The 18,029-nt window shown below is 42.9% G+C and overlaps 2 protein-coding genes across 2 annotated transcripts in view; one reads left to right on the forward strand and one right to left on the reverse strand.

Moving 5' to 3' along the window:
* Positions 1–18,029, forward strand: part of LOC134345667 (limbin-like) — a 313,316-nt gene that overhangs the window by 264,188 nt on the left and 31,099 nt on the right. The gene's annotated exons all lie outside the window — the stretch shown is intronic.
* LOC134345670 (serine/threonine-protein kinase 32B-like) overlaps positions 1–18,029 on the reverse strand; it is a 329,201-nt gene that overhangs the window by 5,577 nt on the left and 305,595 nt on the right. The window contains exons 10-11 of the mRNA XM_063046706.1: positions 8,023–8,154; positions 7,435–7,499 (exon numbers count right to left, since the gene is read on the reverse strand). Of these exons, the coding sequence (XP_062902776.1) occupies positions 7,435–7,499; positions 8,023–8,154 (197 nt within the window). The remainder of the gene's footprint in view (positions 1–7,434; positions 7,500–8,022; positions 8,155–18,029) is intronic.

Here is an 18,029-nt window from a genome sequence, read left to right on the forward strand (position 1 = left end):
AAGGGTGCAGTGGAGATTTACAAGGATGTTGCCTGGATTGGGGAGCATGCCTTATGAAAACGGGTTGAGTGAACTCAGCCTTTTCTCCTTGGAGTGATGGAGGATGGGCGGTGACCTGATAGAGTTGTTTAAGATAATAAGAGGCCTTGATCATGGGGATAGTCAGAGTCTTTTTCCCAGGGCTGAAATGGTTGCCACAAGAGGACACAGGTTTAAGGTGCTGGGGTGTAAGTACAGAGGAGATGTCAGGGGTAAGTTTTTTTTTTACACAGAGTGGTGAGTGCGTGGAATGGGCTGCCGGCAACGGGGGTGGAGGCGGATATGATAGGATCTTTTAAGAGGCTTTTGGATAGGTACATGGAGCTTGGAAAAATAGAGGGCTATGGGTAAGACTAGTAATTTCCTATATTGTGCTGTAGGTTTTCTATGTTTCTAAGCGAGTCACTCACCACAGGTGACTCAATCTATGACCTGTTCTTGCAATCCAATTGAGTTTCTGGTTAATAATGCCCTCTCTGTGTAAGGTTGATGGTCTAAATGATAGCAATGCTACTGAATGTCTAGTGTAGGTGGTCAGACCCTCTCTTATTAGAAATGTCTGGCACTTTGTGATACATATGTACTATTTCACAATTCATGCAGGAATATTGTCTAGGTCTTGCTGCATGTGGTCACAGATTGCTTCTTTTTCTGGGGAGTTGTGAATAGAAATGAATACTGTGCAATCATCAGTGAACGTTGTCACTTGTAATGGAAAGAAGGGCATTGATGATGTTGCTAAGGAACTCCTGCAGTGATGTCCTGCAGCTGGGATGACTGATATTTTTCCTTCCGCAAGGTATGGCTATAATCACTGAAATGTTCCCCTGATATATCCAATAACCTCATTTTCACCAGCACTGCTTGTTGCCACAATGTCAAATGCTGCCCGTGTGTCAAGTGAAGGTATTCTCACCTCACCTCTGGGAGTCAGCTCTTTACCATGTTTGGGCGAAGGATGTGATGAGGTCTGCAGTTGAGTGGTCCCGGCAAAACCCAAAGTGGCATCAATTTACAGGTTATTAGTGAATAAAGTGCCACTTGATAACAAGGCCGATGACAGCTTCCATCAATTTGCTGGTGATTGAGAGAAGGCTGATTGGGTAGTGATTATCTAGATTGGATTATCCTGCTTTTTGTCAATAAGATGTATTTGAGTTATTTTCTGCATTTTTCAGTGTTTTTTTGTGTTCTGAAGCTGCATTGTAGCGCTTGCTGTATTTAACAGTGTCTCGGCAATTTCTTTGTAATGTGTGCTGTGAATCATTTTGGCTGAAAACTGGCTTCTGTGTTGGTAAGATGGATTCTCGACACAATGCTTGGACTGATGCTTCAGCCATATCTAATATTGATATTAATGCTAATATCATACTAATTTTATAGTAACTGATAGGAAATTATAGTCCTGTTCAGGTACTATCTCCTATCATTAAATCTTTAAAAAATTAGATTAAATTTCTCAGTAGGTAAGGTCAATTCTGCCTTGAAGTTTAGAAGTAAAGATGACCACCATTCAATTAACTGCAGCTTTGATTTACACAAAAGGAGTAATCAAAGGACAGGCAGCAACAATAATTTACATGTAACACATCCAGCTTCAATATTATAAAGTAAAATTTTAACGAAGTATGCAAATATCATCAAATAGCTTAACAAAGAATTGAATGCCATGAGAATAGAGAATTAAAACTTTCAAGGCATTAGGTATGATGATACCATAAAATGTTTCTTCATTGATGAGTTTCCAATATTAGTTTTTAATGGTTTATATTAGGTTAGCTGGGTAAAAAACAGTGGCTGTTTGAGAAGTGCAGATTCTAAGTTTTATTATCACCCTCAGGATTGCTTGCTATGGATTTAAGACCTTACGACTATAAGATAGGAGTAGAATTCAGCCATTTGACCCATCTAGTCTGCTCCGCCATTTCATCATAGCTGATCCAATTTTCCTCTCAGCCCAGTCTCCTGCCTTCTTCCTGTATCCCTTCAGGCCCTGACCAATCAAGAATCTGTCAGGCTCCCCCTTAAATATACATACAGACTGGTCTCCACAGCTGCCTGTAGCAACTGAATTCCACAGATTCGCTACTCTCTGGCTAAAGAATACCCTCCTCATCTCCATCCTAAAAGGACGCCCCTCTATTCTGAGGCTGTGGCCTCTGGTCTTAGACTCTCCTACCATAGGAAACATCCTCTCCACATCCACAAACAAGAGAAAATTTGCAGATGCTGGAACTCTGAGCAACACGCACAAAATGCTGGAGGTAGTCAGCAGGCCAGGCAGCATCTATGAGAAAAAACAGTCAATGTTTCGAGCTGAAAACCTTCGGCAGGACTGGAGGAAAAACGCTGAGGAGTAGATTTGAAAAGAGGGGAAAGCGGAGAGAGAAATACAAGGTGATAGGTGAAACACATGTCTGCTCTTACCCCATCCTCCGACCACCCTACCAGTGATAGACTTCCTCTTGTCTTCACCTGCCACTCTACCTGCCTCTGCGTCCAGCACATAATTCTCCGAAACTTCCGCCAACTCCAACTGAATCCCACTACCAAACACATCTTTCCCTCCCCCAACTTTCTGCTTTCTACAGGGATCACTCCCTACACTCCCTTGTCCATTCATCCCTCCCCACTGATCGCCCTCCTGGCACTTATCCTTGCAAGCTAAACATGTGCTACACCTGGCCCTGCACCTCCTCCCTCACTGCCATTCAGGGCACCAAATAGTCCTTCCAGGTGAGGCAACACTTCACCTGTGAGTCTGTTGTAGTCATATACTGTGTTTGGTGCTCCCGGTGTAGCCTCTTGTATATCAGTGAGATCTAACGTAGATTGGGAGACCTCTTCACTGAGCATCTACTTTCCAACCACCAGAACAAGAGGGATCTCCCAGTGGCCACCCATTTTAATTCCACTTGTCGTGATAATCCCAAGAAACCACACCTTATATTCCATTTGGGTAGCCTCCAACCTGATGGCATGAAACAACAGGAATTCTGCAGATGCTGGAAATTCAAGCAACACACATAAAAGTTGCTGGTGAACACAGCAGGCCAGGCAGCATCTGTAGGAAGAGGTGCAGTCGACGTCAACTGCACCTCTTCCTACAGATGCTGCCTGGCCTGCTGCGTTCACCAGCAACTTTTGTGTGTGTTGCCTGATGGCATGAATATTGATTTCTCAAACTTCCAGTAATGCCTCCGTCACCATTTCCATCCCCCTTTCCCTCTCTCCTATTATTTTTCTGCCTTCCCATCACCTCCTTCTGGTGCTCCTCCCCCCCCCCACCTTTTTCCCTTTCTTCCATGGCCTTCTGTCTCTTTCACCAATCAACTTCCTAGCTCTTTGCTTCATCCCTCCCCGTCCAAGTTTCACCTATCGGGTGGTTCTCTCTCCCCTCCTGCCACCTTCCAAATCTACTGCTTTTTTATTCTCCAGTCCTGCCGAACCATTGACTGTTTTTTTCCATCAATGCTGCCTGGCTGGCTGAGTTCCTCCAGCATTTTGTGTGTATTTCTCTCCACATCTACTCTGTCAAGACGTTTCACCATTTGTTTCATTCAGTCATCCCTCATTCTGAATTCCAGTGAATACAGGCCCAGTGTCATCAAACATTCTTCATATGACAAGCCTTCCAATCCTGAAATAATTTTCCTGAATGTCCTTCGAAGCCTCTCTAGTCTTAGAATATCCTTTCTAAGGGGCCCAAAACTACTCACAATACTCCAAGTGAGGCCTCACCAGTACTTTATAAAGTCTCAACATTACATCCTTGCTTTTATAGTTTAGTCCTCTTAAAATGAATGTTAACATTGCAGTTGCCTTCCTCACCACAGACTCAACCTGCAAATTGACCTGCACAAGGACTCCCAAGTCACATTGCACCTCAGTTTTTGTATTTTCTCTCCATTTAGAAAATAATCACTTTTTTTTATACCGAAGTGCATGACCATACACTTCCTGACACTGTCATCCACATGCCTGTTTTTTGCCTGTTCTAGTGATTCTTTTAAGATCATTCTCATGCCTCCACAATTTCTTCAGCCACCTCTTTCAGAACTCTGGGGTGTACACCATCTGGTCCAGGTGACTTATCTACCTTCAGACCTTTCAGTTTCCCAAGAACCTTCTCACTAGTTATTGTAACTCCACACATGACCCCTGACACCTGGAACTTCTACCATACTGCTAGTGTCGTCCACCATGAAGATTGATGCAAGATACTTATTCAGTCTGTCTGCCATTTCGTTGTCCCTCATTAAACCTCTCTAGTGCCATTTTCCAGTTGTCCAATATCCACTCTCGCCTCTTTTTTTACACTTTATGGATCTGAAGAAACTTTTGGTATCCTCTTTAGTATTGTTGCCTAGCTTACCTTTGTATTCCAGCTTTACTTCCTTTATGACTTTTTTAGTTGCCTTCTGTTGGTTTTTAAAAGCTTCCCAATCCTCTAACTTCCCACTAATTTTTGCTGTAATATATGCCCTCTCTCTGGCTTTTATGTTGGCTTTGACATTTCTTGTTAGCCATGGTTGTGACAACTTTCTTTTAGAACACTTCTTCCTCTTTGGGATGTACAGTATATATCCTGTGCCTTCTGAATTGCTTCCAGAAATTCCAGCCATTGCTGCTGTGCCGTCATCCCTGCCGGTGTTCTTTTCCAATCAATTCTGGCCAACTCCTCTCTCATGCCTCTGTAATTCTCTTTACTCCACTATAATACTGATAATCTGACCTTAGCTTCTCCTTCTCAAATTCCTGGGTGAATTTGATCATATTATAATCACTTTCCTCTAAGGGTTATTTTACTTCCAGCTCTCTAATCAATTCTGGTTCATTGGTACACCCAATCCAGAATAACTGATCCCCTAGTAGACACAACCATGAGCTGTACTAAAAAGCTATCTCGTAGGCACTCTAGAAATTCTTCCTCCTGGAATCCAGAGCCAACCCAATTTTCCCATCGACCTACATGTTGAAGTCTACCATGCCTATTGTAACATTTGCAGAGTATTTCCAGTACTTTGCTTTACTTCACTTTAGAATTGCAAATATATTTTCTAATGGGCGTGTCATCTTTTCTGCCAGAGACATGTGAAAATTATTCCCCAACATGCAGTCTCTATATTGCACATCAGAGAATTTGATTATGATAATTAAAAGAACTGCAGATGCCTCTGATGTGAAATAAAAACAGAAAATGATGGAAATATACTCATTAAGAACTCAAAACTGTCATTACTTTTGTTGCCACTTTCTGCCCTACACTCAACTGGTCCATCTGTGACTATCCCCTTTTCTTTCTGGATTTCTTAGTTTCTGACTCAGGGGATAGGTTAGTGGCAAACTTGCATTACAAACTACATACTCCTGCAACACTTTCTTCCATTCCTCTTCATCTAAGAACTCCACTGTATTCTTTTATTTCCACTGTCTCTGTTGTATCTGTTCCAATTAGGAGATTTCTCTTATCCTTAACTGTGGCTTCTTCTCTACAATAGGTGATGTGGCCATGTTTCATTTCTTTCCGGCATCTCTGCTTTCAATCCATCTCATTTCAGCCAGAGCAGGATAGAATTATGCTGGTCCTCATGTTCCACTACCACCAGCCCTTTCATTGAGTGAATCATCCTTCTCAATCTCTGCTTTCATTTCACTATTCAAATACAACAATTCCCTTTTATGACTCCCTGGTTCATCTTTCATCTCCTCCAATCACTGTCCTTCTGATGGCTTTTTCCCATCTACTTCAGGACATGCAATATTTTTCCCCCTCATGCTGTCTCACAATGTAGGGATCCAAGTAGTTCTCTCTAGTGAAGCCGAGAATAGCCTGCACTTATTCCAATTTAGTTACTGCATTCAGTGCTCATAATATGGTCTCCACCACACTGGAGAAACCTGGTTAATCGTACAACCTTCATGGATAACTTCATTCATCATAATTCTGAATTGATTCCACAACCTACAGACTCACTTCGAACAACTCTACAAATTCATATTGTCAGTATTAATTATCTGCTTATTTATTTAGATTTTAATTTCCACTATTTGACTTCTTTTGCACATTAATCATTTGTCATTTGTGTTCATGTTCAGTTTTTCATAAATTCTATTATATGCTAAGAGGATGCAGGGTGACTTGGATAGTTTGGGTGAGTGGGCAAATTCATGGCAGATGCAATTTAATGTGGATAAATGTGAAGTTATCCACTTTGGTGGCAAAAATAGGAAAACAGATTATTATCTGAATGGTGGCCGATTAGGAAAAGGGGAGATGCAACGAGACCTGGGTGTCATTATACACCAGTCATTGAAAGTGGGCATGCAGGTACAGCAGGCGGTGAAAAAGGCGAATGGTATGCTGGCATTTATAGCGAGAGGATTCGAGTACAGGAGCAGGGAGGTACTACTGCAGTTGTACAAGGCCTTGGTGAGACCACACCTGGAGTATTGTGTGCAGTTTTGGTCCCCTAATCTGAGGAAAGACATCCTTGCTATAGAGGGAGTACAAAGAAGGTTCACCAGATTGATTCCTGGGATGGCAGGACTTTCATATGAAGAAAGACTGGATGAACTGGGCTTGTACGTGTTGGAATTTAGAAGATTGAGGGGGGATCTGATTGAAACGTATAAAATCCTAAAGGGATTGGACAGGCTAGATGCAGGAAGATTGTTCCCGATGTTGGGGAAGTCCAGAACGACTGGCCACAGTTTGAGGATAGAGGGGAAGCCTTTTAGGACTGAGATTAGGAAAAACTTCTTCACACAGAGAGTGGTGAATCTGTGGAATTCTCTGCCACAGGAAACAGTTGAGGCCAGTTCATTGGCTATATTTAAGAGGGAGTTAGATATGGCCCTTGTGGCTACGGGGGTCAGGGGGTATGGAGGGAAGGCTGGGGTGGGGTTCTGAGTTGGATGATCAGCCATGATAATAAATGGCGGTGCAGGCTCGAAGGGCCGAATGGCCTACTCCTGCACCTATTTTCTATGTTTCTATGTTTCTATTTCTTTAATTTCCTGAAAGTGACTGCAAAAAAATTAATCTCAAGGTAGTATATGGTGACATATACATACTTCGTTAATAGATTTATTTTGGCTTTGACTTTGAGGGAAAAAAAGACCAACAGAGCTCCCAATTGCCTGACACTTCAGTCCCACTCATTGTCTGACATAAATGCCTGTGGACTCTTACATTCTTCCAACAGGGATCAATGTAAGCTTGAGGAACAGTACCTCAACTTCTGTCTGAGCATTTGCAACTTTCCAGACTCAATAGTAAATTCAACTGCTTTAGACAATTCACTATTTGTTTGTAACAGAACCAACCATTTCTGTTATAAGCTTGCTGATTTTTTTCACAAAAGATGACGGTTAAGTAATCGATGCACTTACTTCTCCCTGTTGAATATGATGAAATCATTGTGGACTGTTTCCAGGCACTGTTGAAGATGTCCATTCTTCAACACCATATGAATGTTCAAGGAAAAAATCAAAAGTGTAATTGTGAGAAAAGTGTTAAAACCAGAGAGACAAACAAATCAGCTGCAAATCTGTCGCTGAAATTTGAAAGTTAATTACTGAATGTGTCAACTTTAATGAAATGGAAAAGAAAACGGTATTTAAATATGTATAATTATTATAAAATCTACAAATTATAACCCTTTAAAACACCGCATGCATCCCAGAAATTTTTGGAATTCCGAGATGTGCTATTGCATTAAGTTCAGTGTCAAGATAGAATTCGAGGAAGAATAACATTGGGTTCTACAATGTTGAGCTGTGTGCTTTTTCTGATTGATAAGGGATTGCCAAGAAAAACAACAGAGAGAAGAGTTATTCCATAATTTACAGTTTTGTTTTATTGGGATCACAAAACTTGCTGAAAATTGCATCCAAAGATCTACTCTGGCATTTTATGATACACTGATCATTTGGAATAGGATGTCTCAAACTTGATCAAATTAGATTAAGACGTCTTACCAGTGGGGAAGATTCTTTACTGACATCCTTAGATTTATTCTTAGCCAGTCTTTTCTTTTTCTTGTGAAGAGGTTTGGACTCCAGTATCATTTCTTCTAGTTCAAAGGTTGGATCGCAATTCAACCTTCTTTTCTGTTAGAAAAGAGAAAATGTGGCAATGGGAGACTGAATGTCAACAATGGTTTGACTTTTAAAAGTGATTCATTACGAAAGAGTAATTGAGTTTAATGCCCTTTGAACCTGAGTTTTAAATTGAAGCTGCAAATGCAGCTGGTACTCTTGATAAAAATCTGTGAAAGAAATTTTTCTGCTTAATGGTGCTTGGAAACTGAAGTTAAAATGCAACCATTACTGCTTAGTGTGGCAGATGAAATAATAATGTAGAACATATAGCAAAGAGAAGAGATAGTTGGTAGAGGAAAAAGAAAATAGTAGTGTCTAGATCAGGAAGGTTAGTGAATTGTGTGTCCAACAAATGAGTTATTTTTGTGTTACAATATTTCAATCAAGTATCCTGCCTTGGAGAGTCGGAAGGGAGAAAAAAAAACATGGTTTTGTCAATTTTATTCTATGCAACCACGTTGCTTTCACCTCAGTCCACCAATCACTTCAGACACCTTTCTAACCATTCGCATTCTCATTATACTGGCCATCTTATCTCTCTATTAAATCCTGATGCAAGGTTTTGATCTGAAGCGAGGACAATTACTTTGCTCCCACAGATGCTGCTGAGCCCATTGAGATCCTCCAGCAGATCTTGCTCTTGCTTTAAAGTTTCTATATACCTATCAGAGTGTGAAGGTTTTAATGCTAATGGTTTTGGTAGTGCTTTTCTGCTAGGTTTCTCTGAGGCATCTTGAATAGGTTGGAATATAGGAAGCATTGGATTTGGCTATAAGAGGTGAGTTTAAAATTTGTTTATTTACTATTTTTGGATGAAATCTATGAATAATTTAAAGCAAAACCTGTAGTAACTCGCTAGAGAGCATCAGGTAATTTTATTTTAGTATTCCCAACGCTCTGCATACTGAAGTTTTCCTTACAAATGTTGGATATGTTGAAAAATATATTACAGAGTGATTGTTATGAATTGCCAATAGCTTCATTATTTCAGAGTCATCCTACTACAGGGCTGGTTAAAGACATTTTAAGTAGTTCAAGAACCTTTCCTCTTCCCTCTCAGTCCTGATGCACCGCCGAGAAACAAGTCGATGTTTGACCGATTTAAGTACGGGGCCAGATTGGAAAAGTTTGGGTAGGGACCAAATGGAGGTGATGGAGCCCAGGTTCAAGAGTGTGTTGAACTGGCAGGGCCCAGGTCCAAGAACAGCACGGGATGACCTAATGTTTGGCCAGTGCCAGACCAGATTGAAAAGGTCAGAGTGTCAGGCCAGAGGTGAGGGATGGGCCGGTGTTCAGCTTACTGCTCAGCGAGATTTACTGGTCTCTGTGCTGAACTGAGGCTGCACCTAACAGTCTCGCGGACCAGCTGCCATTTTGATTGGCTTTGTGGCTGTGAACTGTAGTTTTGAATATTATTTGCTTATATTTTATTGTTTGTATGATATGTTCTTTTTGCGCATTGGGTGTTTGACAGTCCTTTTTTTTTTAATGGGTTCTATTGCTTCTGCGGCTGCCAGTGAGGAGCCATACCTCAAGGTTGTATATTACTTTGATAAAAATGTGCTTTGAACTTTGAACCTGAACTATTTGCCTCCACAGATGCTGCTTGACCATTTGAGTTCTTCAAGTGTTCTGTGACTTGTTTGCTTAGATAGTTTGAAATTTATTTTATCTTGGAGTTTCAATATTCCTATAGATTTTACTTGTGACCATTAAAATAGATCTAATCAATTCAATAAAAGTAGAAAATGTTGGGAGATACTCCACAGCACAGACAGCGACTGCAGAGATTCAATATTCCTATAGATTTTACTTGTGACCATTAAAATAGATCTAATCAATTCAATAAAAGTAGAAAATGTTGGGAGATACTCCACAGCACAGACAGCGACTGCAGAGAGAGAACCAGAATGAAAAATTCAAGTTGACTTATCACTAGAACTGGGAAAGTGAGAAAACACATGTCTTTTAATTTGCAAAGTGCGAATGCAGACAATAGAGGGAACATCTGTGATCGGATGGAGATTGGGTTGTCCATGAGACACAATTACCTTTGCTTATTGTCCGGAAGAGCTGAAATAAATGTCTGTAATTTACACATGAATATAAATTGAAGGAAATAGAAGTTGGAAGAGGACAATAGTAATATGAGTGAGAGAGCGTGAGAGAGAGCGAGAGTGAGCGATAAAATATTATGAAATTGTGAGTTGTAAAACACATCAGTTGTTGGAAGTCTGAGATGATAAAAGACAATACTGAAAATAAACCTCCTTTCATTTATTTGATGGCAGCATTTCTGGTTTGATACATTCTTCCTTTCCAGCACATCCTCCTAGGCTCTATCAAAGAGTTACTACCAACAATGCAGTAAGTCAAGACACTCATCTTTACCAACTAACTAACTGACAAAACCAGCTAGGTTTCTGCAATGCTGGTTCTGCATTTCACAATACAAAGATTGAATCAATTTTTAAGCTAAGGTGCCAATATTTGAAGCTGTGTAGCTTATACTGAAAAACAGTAGAATACCAGAGGCCATAATAATCTTACAGTGAGTGGAAACATGATACACAATTCAATATCACAAAATTACTCATGTTTTGTTTTGATAGAAACAATAAAGCATGTTGTGAAAGGTTTGAAACTGAATGGATCAAAGGAATAGGGAATTATGATTCTTTGGGATTATAGTTACAAAAATCATTAGATGTAGCAATGCAATTTGGTGAAGCTGTAGAGAAAAGGGTAATTATAACTGAAAGTTAATGCAAAGGCAGATAAGTTTTGTTTAAACATCAATCTTACCTTTACTGGATTGTACTTGAAATATCACACAAAGAAAACTGAAGTATTGGAGAAAGGTGCTAAGAAAGTTAGTCCTGACGAAGGGTCTCGGCCTGAAACGTCGACTGCGCCTCTTCCTATAGATGCTGCTTGGCCTGCTGCGTTCACCAGCAACTTTGATGTATGTTGCAAGAAATTATTAAGATGGAAGAGTGAACTTGACAGAGACCAATTATAGCGGGGTTCATTTAGATGAAAGATGAGAAATAGCTTTCCTTCTAGGGGATGCCAGACCAAGGAAGCAAGAATAAAAGACAACTACCAACAGGTTAGACAGAGAATGTAAGTGGAACTTCTTGGCAGACAGAAATAAGAATGCTTTCAGTAACTAATGGAGTAGTTGAAATAGATAGTATTAACAGATGAATACCAGTGAAGGATTAGAATGAATAGGTGGAGTATAAAAGAAAAACTGTTTTGAAGCAAATGTGTTCATCAATGTTATACAGCAGAAGATTTTGCCCAACGTATCACAGGCACACCGTTCCGCACCATCAGTAGTACCCAGAGGAGAAGCTGCATCAAGAACAGGACATCCATCATCGGAGATCCCTACCATCTGGGCCGTGTCTCACTGCTACTAGTGAGCAGGAGGTACAGAAGCCAGAAATCCCACCTTCCCTGCAAGCATTTGGTACTTGAACATATCAGTACAACCTGAATCATTAGAGTTAAGCAATACTGTGACCATCTTGATCACTTTGCATTAAAATGAACTTCTTTCATTCTGCCTCTAATTGTGCATTTTCTTTTAAAAATTGTGTTCATGTTTATATTTTACTTGTGAATATTGCTCATATGATGCACTGTGCCTGTGATGTTGCTGTAAGTAAGTTTTTTTATTGCACTTGTACATACAGCAATGAACTTGACATTGTCTTTCAGTGAGGTTCCATGAACTACAGGCATGCTGCAACTTGCCTGAATATTGGTGCTGTAGCTCAGAATCTGCTGTGCACTGAGAAAACATTAACAATAATAGACAGACTGCAGAATCTCTGGGAAGCTTGAGCAACATACAGAATCTACTAGAGGGGCTCAGCAGGCTAAGAAGTACAGTATCTATGGAGGGGGATAACCAGTCAACATTTTGGTCTGAGGCACTTCATCAGAATGAAAATATGTATGGTGGGGGGGTTGATACGAAAGGACATCTCAGATGTTCTAGAATGGAAAGCCTTATCCCGAGGCTAGATGCTATGGAGACAGAGAATCTGAGAGAAGGGAATAGCATATTTACAAGTAACAGGGTGGGAAAGGTATGCTCAATTGAGAGTCAGTTGTAAAAACTATCCATAGTCTGTCTTTGGAGATGGAGAAAGAGAAATCGAGAAAGAGGAGAGAAGTGTCAGATGTAAATCTGAGAGCAGGGTGAAAGTTGGAAGCAAAGTTGATGAAACTAATGGCTCAGCATGCGTGTGGGAAGCAATACCAATGCATTTGACAAAATAGTGGAGAAAGAGTTGGAAAACATGGCTGCACCTTTGTTTTGGAGGAGCCAAGAAAGAAATTGTTGAGGGTGGGAGCCAGTTCTGTCAGACAGAGGAGAGTGGTGGAGGAGGGGAACGGATTAGATCTGTTGTTCAGAGAGAAACAGAGAGCTTCAAGGCCTTCCTGATGGAGGATGAAAATGTATAGGGACTGGGCATCCAGAGTGAAAGTAAGGCAATCACAAGGAACTGAAAGTAATTGAAATGATGAAGGTAGGAAGGGACTGAACCATGGGAGACAAAATGGAGTCAAGGTATGTCGACATGAGCTCAGTACGACAGGAGCAGGCAGAAACAATGGGTCTATAGGGATAGGTTTGTGGATCATGGGTGGGAAGTAAAAATGAGCAGTGTTGAGAACTAAAAGGCTGGAGAACTTCAGAGTCAATGAGGTTGGTACAACACACACAAAATTCTAGAGGAATTCAGTAGGCCAGGCAGCATCTATGGAAAAAAGCATAGTCGACATTTTGGGCCGAAACCATTCGGCAGGACTGGAGAAAAAAAAAGCAGAGGAGTAGGTTTAAAAGTTGGGGGAAGGAGTGAGAGAAACACAAGGTGACAGGAGAAACTTGGAGAGGGAGCGATGAAGTAAAGAGCTGGGAAGTTGATAGGTGAAAGCAACAGAAGGCCGTGGAAGAAGGAGCGGGGGGGGGTTTGATGAGGACCACCAGAGGGAGGCGATGGGTGGGCAAGGAGATAATATGAGGGAGGTACAAGGGATGGGAAATGGTGAAGGGGGTGGGGGAACCTTACCAAAAGTTCAAGAAATCAATGTCCATGCCATCAGGTTGGAAGCTACCCAAACAGAATGTGGGGTGTTGTTCCTCCAACTTAAGTGTGGCCTCATCACAACAGTGGAGGATGGACATATTGGAATGGGAAGTGGAATTGAAGTGGGTGCCCACTGGGAGATCCTGCTTGTTCTGTTGGATGGCATAGATGCCTGGCGAAGCGGTCTCCCAATCTACATTGGGTCTCACCAGTATACAGGAGGCCACACTGGGAGCACTGAACACAGTAAATGACCCCCAACAGACTCACAGGTGAAGTATTGCTTCACCTGGAAGGACTGTTTAGGGCCCTGAATGGTAGTGAGAGAGGAGGTGTAGGGGCAGGTGTAACACTTGTTCGGCTTGCGAGGATAAGTGCCAGGAGGAAAATCAGTGGGGAGGGACAAATGGACATGGGAGTCACGTAGGGAGCAGAAAGTGGGGGGGAGGGAAAGATGTGCTTGGTGGTGGAATTCTGTTGGAGGTGACGGAAGGTTTGGAGAATTATGTGCTAGCCGTGGAGGCCAGTGGAGTGGTAAGGGCCCCTATCCCTGGAAGGGTGGCAGGAAGATGGAGTAAGAGCAGACAGGTGTGAAACGGAAGAGATGCAATTGAGGGCAGTGTTGATGGTGGAGGAAGGGAAGCCTCTTTCTTTGGAAAAGGAGGACATCTCCTTCATTCTAGAGTATAAAGCACCAACGTAGTCATCAATGTAGACTATGAAAAGTGCAGGACGGTTCATTAACGTAGTGTAGGAAACATGCGGGACGGTGTCGTTGATGTAGTATAGGAAAAGTGCAGCATAATTCTGCTTCTTGCACCCGTGCTGAGCTTATCCACTTCATCTACTTCCTTCCTAGCGTGTCGCACCAGCCAGTCAGCCATTCTTGTCTGGTGTGTAGTGTCAGGATTGGTCTCCTTTTCGGATTAACCAGGTCATGATATGAACGTTCCTAACCTGACCTTTGTTTTTAACAAGGGCGAGTGGCTAGCTCGATGCTCAACCCAGCACAGATGGAAAGTGTGCTCGGGGGGGGGGGGGGGCGCGGTGGCCCGACTTAGATTTGAACTCGGGAGCCTTCGCTCAGAAGTCCCTCAATTCACCTGGTCCATTTCTGACACCTCCCTCTCCTTTCTCAATCTTATTGTCTCTATCTCTGGAGACAGCTTATCCACTGATATCTTTTACAAACCCACGGACTCTCACAGCTACGTGGACTACACCTCCTCCCACCCTGCTACTTGTAAAAACAGAATTCTCTTCTCTCAACACAAATCAAAGTTGCTGGTGAACGCAGCAGGCTAGGCAGCATCTTTAGGAAGAGCTACAGTCGACATTTCAGGCCGAGACCCTTCGTCAGGACTAACTGAAGGAAGAGTTAGTAAGAGATTTGAAAGTGGGAGGGGGAGGGGGAGATCCAAAATGATAGGAGAAGGCAGGAGGGGGAGGGATGGAGCCAAGAGCTGGACAGGTGATTGGCAAAGGGGATATGAGAGGATCATGGGACAGGAGGTCCGGGGAGAAAGACGGGGGGGGGGAACCAGAGGATGGGCAAGGGGTATAGTCAGAGGGACAGAGGGAGAAAAAGGAGAGAGAGAGAGAGAAAGAATGTGTGTATATAAATAAATAATGGATGGGGTACGAGGGGGAAGTGGGGCTTTAGCGGAAGTTAGAAAAGTTGATGTTCATGCCATCAGGTTGGAGGCTACCCAGACGGAATATAAGGTGTTGTTCCTCCAACCTGAGTGTGGCTTCATCTTTACAGTAGAGGAGGCCGTGGATAGACATGTCAGAATGGGAATGGGATGTGGAATTAAAATGTGTGGCCCCTGGGAAATCCTGCTTTCTCTGGCTGACAGAGCGTAGGCGTTCAGCAAAGCGGTCTCCCAGTCTGCGTCGGGTCTCGCCAATATATAAAAGGTCACATCGGGAGCTCCGGACACAGTCTATCACCCCAGCCGACTCACAGGTGAAGTGTCGCCTCACCTGGAAGGACTGTCTGGGGCCCTGAATGGTGGTAAGGGAGGAAGTGTAAGGGCATGTGTAGCACTTGTTCCGCTTACAAGGATAAGTGCCAGGAGGGAGATCAGTGCGGAGGGATGGGGGAGACGAATGGACAAGGGAGTCGCGTAGGGAATGATCCCTGCGGAAAGCAGAGAGCGGGGGGGAGGGAAAGATGTGCTTAGTGGTGGGATCCGGTTGGAGGTGGTGGAAGTTCGGAGAATAATATGTTGGACCCGGAGGCTGGTGGGGTGGTAGGTGAGGACCAGCGGAACCCTATTCCTAGTGGGGTGGCGGGAGGATGGAGTGAGAGCAGATGTGCGTGAAATGGGGGAGATGCGTTTGAGAGCAGAGTTGATAGTGGACGAAGGGAAGCCCCTTTCTTTAAAAAAGGAGGACATCTCCCTTGTCCTGGAATGAAAAGCCTCATCCTGAGAGCAGATGCGGCAGAGACGGAGGAATTGCGAGAAGGGGATGGCATTTTTGCAAGAGACAGGGTGAGAAGAGGAATAGTCCAGATAGCTGTGAGAGTCAGTAGGCTTATAGTAGACATCAGTGCATAAGCTGTCTCCAGAGACAGAGACAGAAAGATCTAGAAAGGGGAGGGTGGTGTCGGAAATGGACCAGGTAAACTTCTCAATTCCTCCATCTCTTCTGCATCTGCTCTCAGGATGAGGCTTTTCACTCTGGAATGAAGGACTTGTCCCCCTTCTTCAAAGAAAGGGGGTTTCTGGGGCATTAGCGGAAGTTAGAGAAGTCGATGTTCATGCTATCAGGTTGGAGGCTACCCAGACGAAATATAAGGTGTTGTTCCTCCATCCTGAGTGTGGCTTCACTAACTTCCGCTAATAGAAAATAGGTGCAGGAGTAGGCCATCGGCCCTTCGAGCCTGCTCTGCCATTTATTATGATCATGGCTGATCATCCAACACAGAACCCCGCCCCAACCTTCCCTCCATACCCCCTGACCCCCGTAGCCACAAGTGCCATATCTAACTCCCTCTTAAATATAGCCAATCAACTGGCCTCAACTGTTTCCTGTGGCAGAGAATTCCACAGATTCACCACTCTCTGTGTGAAGAAGTTTTTCCTAATCTCGGTCCTAAAAGGCTTCCCCTCTATCCTCAAACTGTGGCCCCTCGTTCTGGACCTCCCCAACATCGGGAACAATCTTCCTGCATCTAGCCTGTCCAATCCCTTTAGGATCTTATATGTTTCAATCAGATCCCCCCTCAATCTTCTAAATTCCAATGAGTACAAGCCCAGTTCATCCAGTCTTTCTTCATATGAAAGTCCTGCCATCCCAGGAATCAATCTGGTGAACCTTCTTTGTACTCCCTCTAAGGCAAGGATGTCTTTCCTCAGATTAGGGGACCAAAACTGCACACAATACTCCAGGTGTGGTCTCACCAAGGCCTTGTACAACTGCAGTAGTACCTCCCTGCTCCTGTATTCGAATCCTCTCGCTATAAATGCCAGCATACCATTCGCCTTTTTCACCGCCTGCTGTACATGCATGCCCACTTTCAATGACTGCTGTATAATGACACCCAGGTCTTGTTGCACCTCCCCTTTTCCTAATTGGCCACCATTCAGATAATAATCTGTTTTCCTATTTTTGCCACCAAAGTGGATAACTTCACATTTATCCACATTAAATTGCATCTGCCATGAATTTGCCCACTTACCCAACCTATCCAAGTCAACCTGCATCCTCTTAGCATCCTCCTCACAGCTAACACTGCCACCCAGCTTCGTGTCAACCGCAAACTTGGAGACTTTCAAACTTGCAAACTTGCAGCTGCATTTAATTCCCTCATCCAAGTCATTAATATATATTGTAAACAACTGGGGTCCCAGCACTGAGCCTTGCGGTACCCCACTAGTCACCGCCTGCCATTCTGAAAAGGTCCCGTTTATTCCCACTCTTTGCTTCCTGTCTGCTAACCAATTCTCCACCCACACCAATACCTTACCCCCAATACCGTGTGCTATAAGTTTGCACACTAATCTCCTGTGTGGGACCTTGTCAAAAGCATTTTGAAAATCCAAATATACCACATCCACTGGTTCTCCCCTATCCACTCTACTAGTTACATCCTCAAAAAAATTCTATGAGATTCGTCAGACATGATTTTCCTTTCACAAATCCATGCTGACTTTGTCCGATCATTTCACCGCTTTCCAAATGTGCTGTTATCACATCCTTGATAACTGATTCCAGCAGTTTCCCCACCACTGACGTTAGGCTAACCGGTCTATAATTCCCCGGTTTCTCTCTCCCTCCTTTTTTAAAAAGTGGAGTTACATTAGCCATCCTCCAATCCTCAGGAACTAGTCCAGAATCTAACAAGTTTTGAAAAATTATCACTAATGCATCCACTATTTCTTGGGCTACTTCCTTAAGCACTCTAGGATGCAGACCATCTGGCCCTGGGGATTTATCTGCCTTCAATCCCTTCAATTTACCTAACACCACTTCCCTAACACCACTTCCGAAACATGTATTTCGCTCAGTTCCTCCATCTCACTGGACCCTCTGTCCCCTACTATTTCTGGAAGATTATTTATGTCCTCCTTAGTGAAGACAGAACCAAAGTAATTATTCAATTGGTCTGCCATGTCCTTGCTCCCCATAATCAATTCACCTGTTTCTGTCTGCAGGGGACCTACATTTGTCTTTACCAGTCTTTTCCTTTTTACAATGCCCCACCTTCCCCTCGTACCCCATCTGTTATTTATTTTTATACACACATTCTTTCTCTCACTCTCCTTT

Source organism: Mobula hypostoma, chromosome 4, assembly GCF_963921235.1.
Source record: "Mobula hypostoma chromosome 4, sMobHyp1.1, whole genome shotgun sequence".
NCBI lineage: Eukaryota > Metazoa > Chordata > Chondrichthyes > Myliobatiformes > Myliobatidae > Mobula > Mobula hypostoma.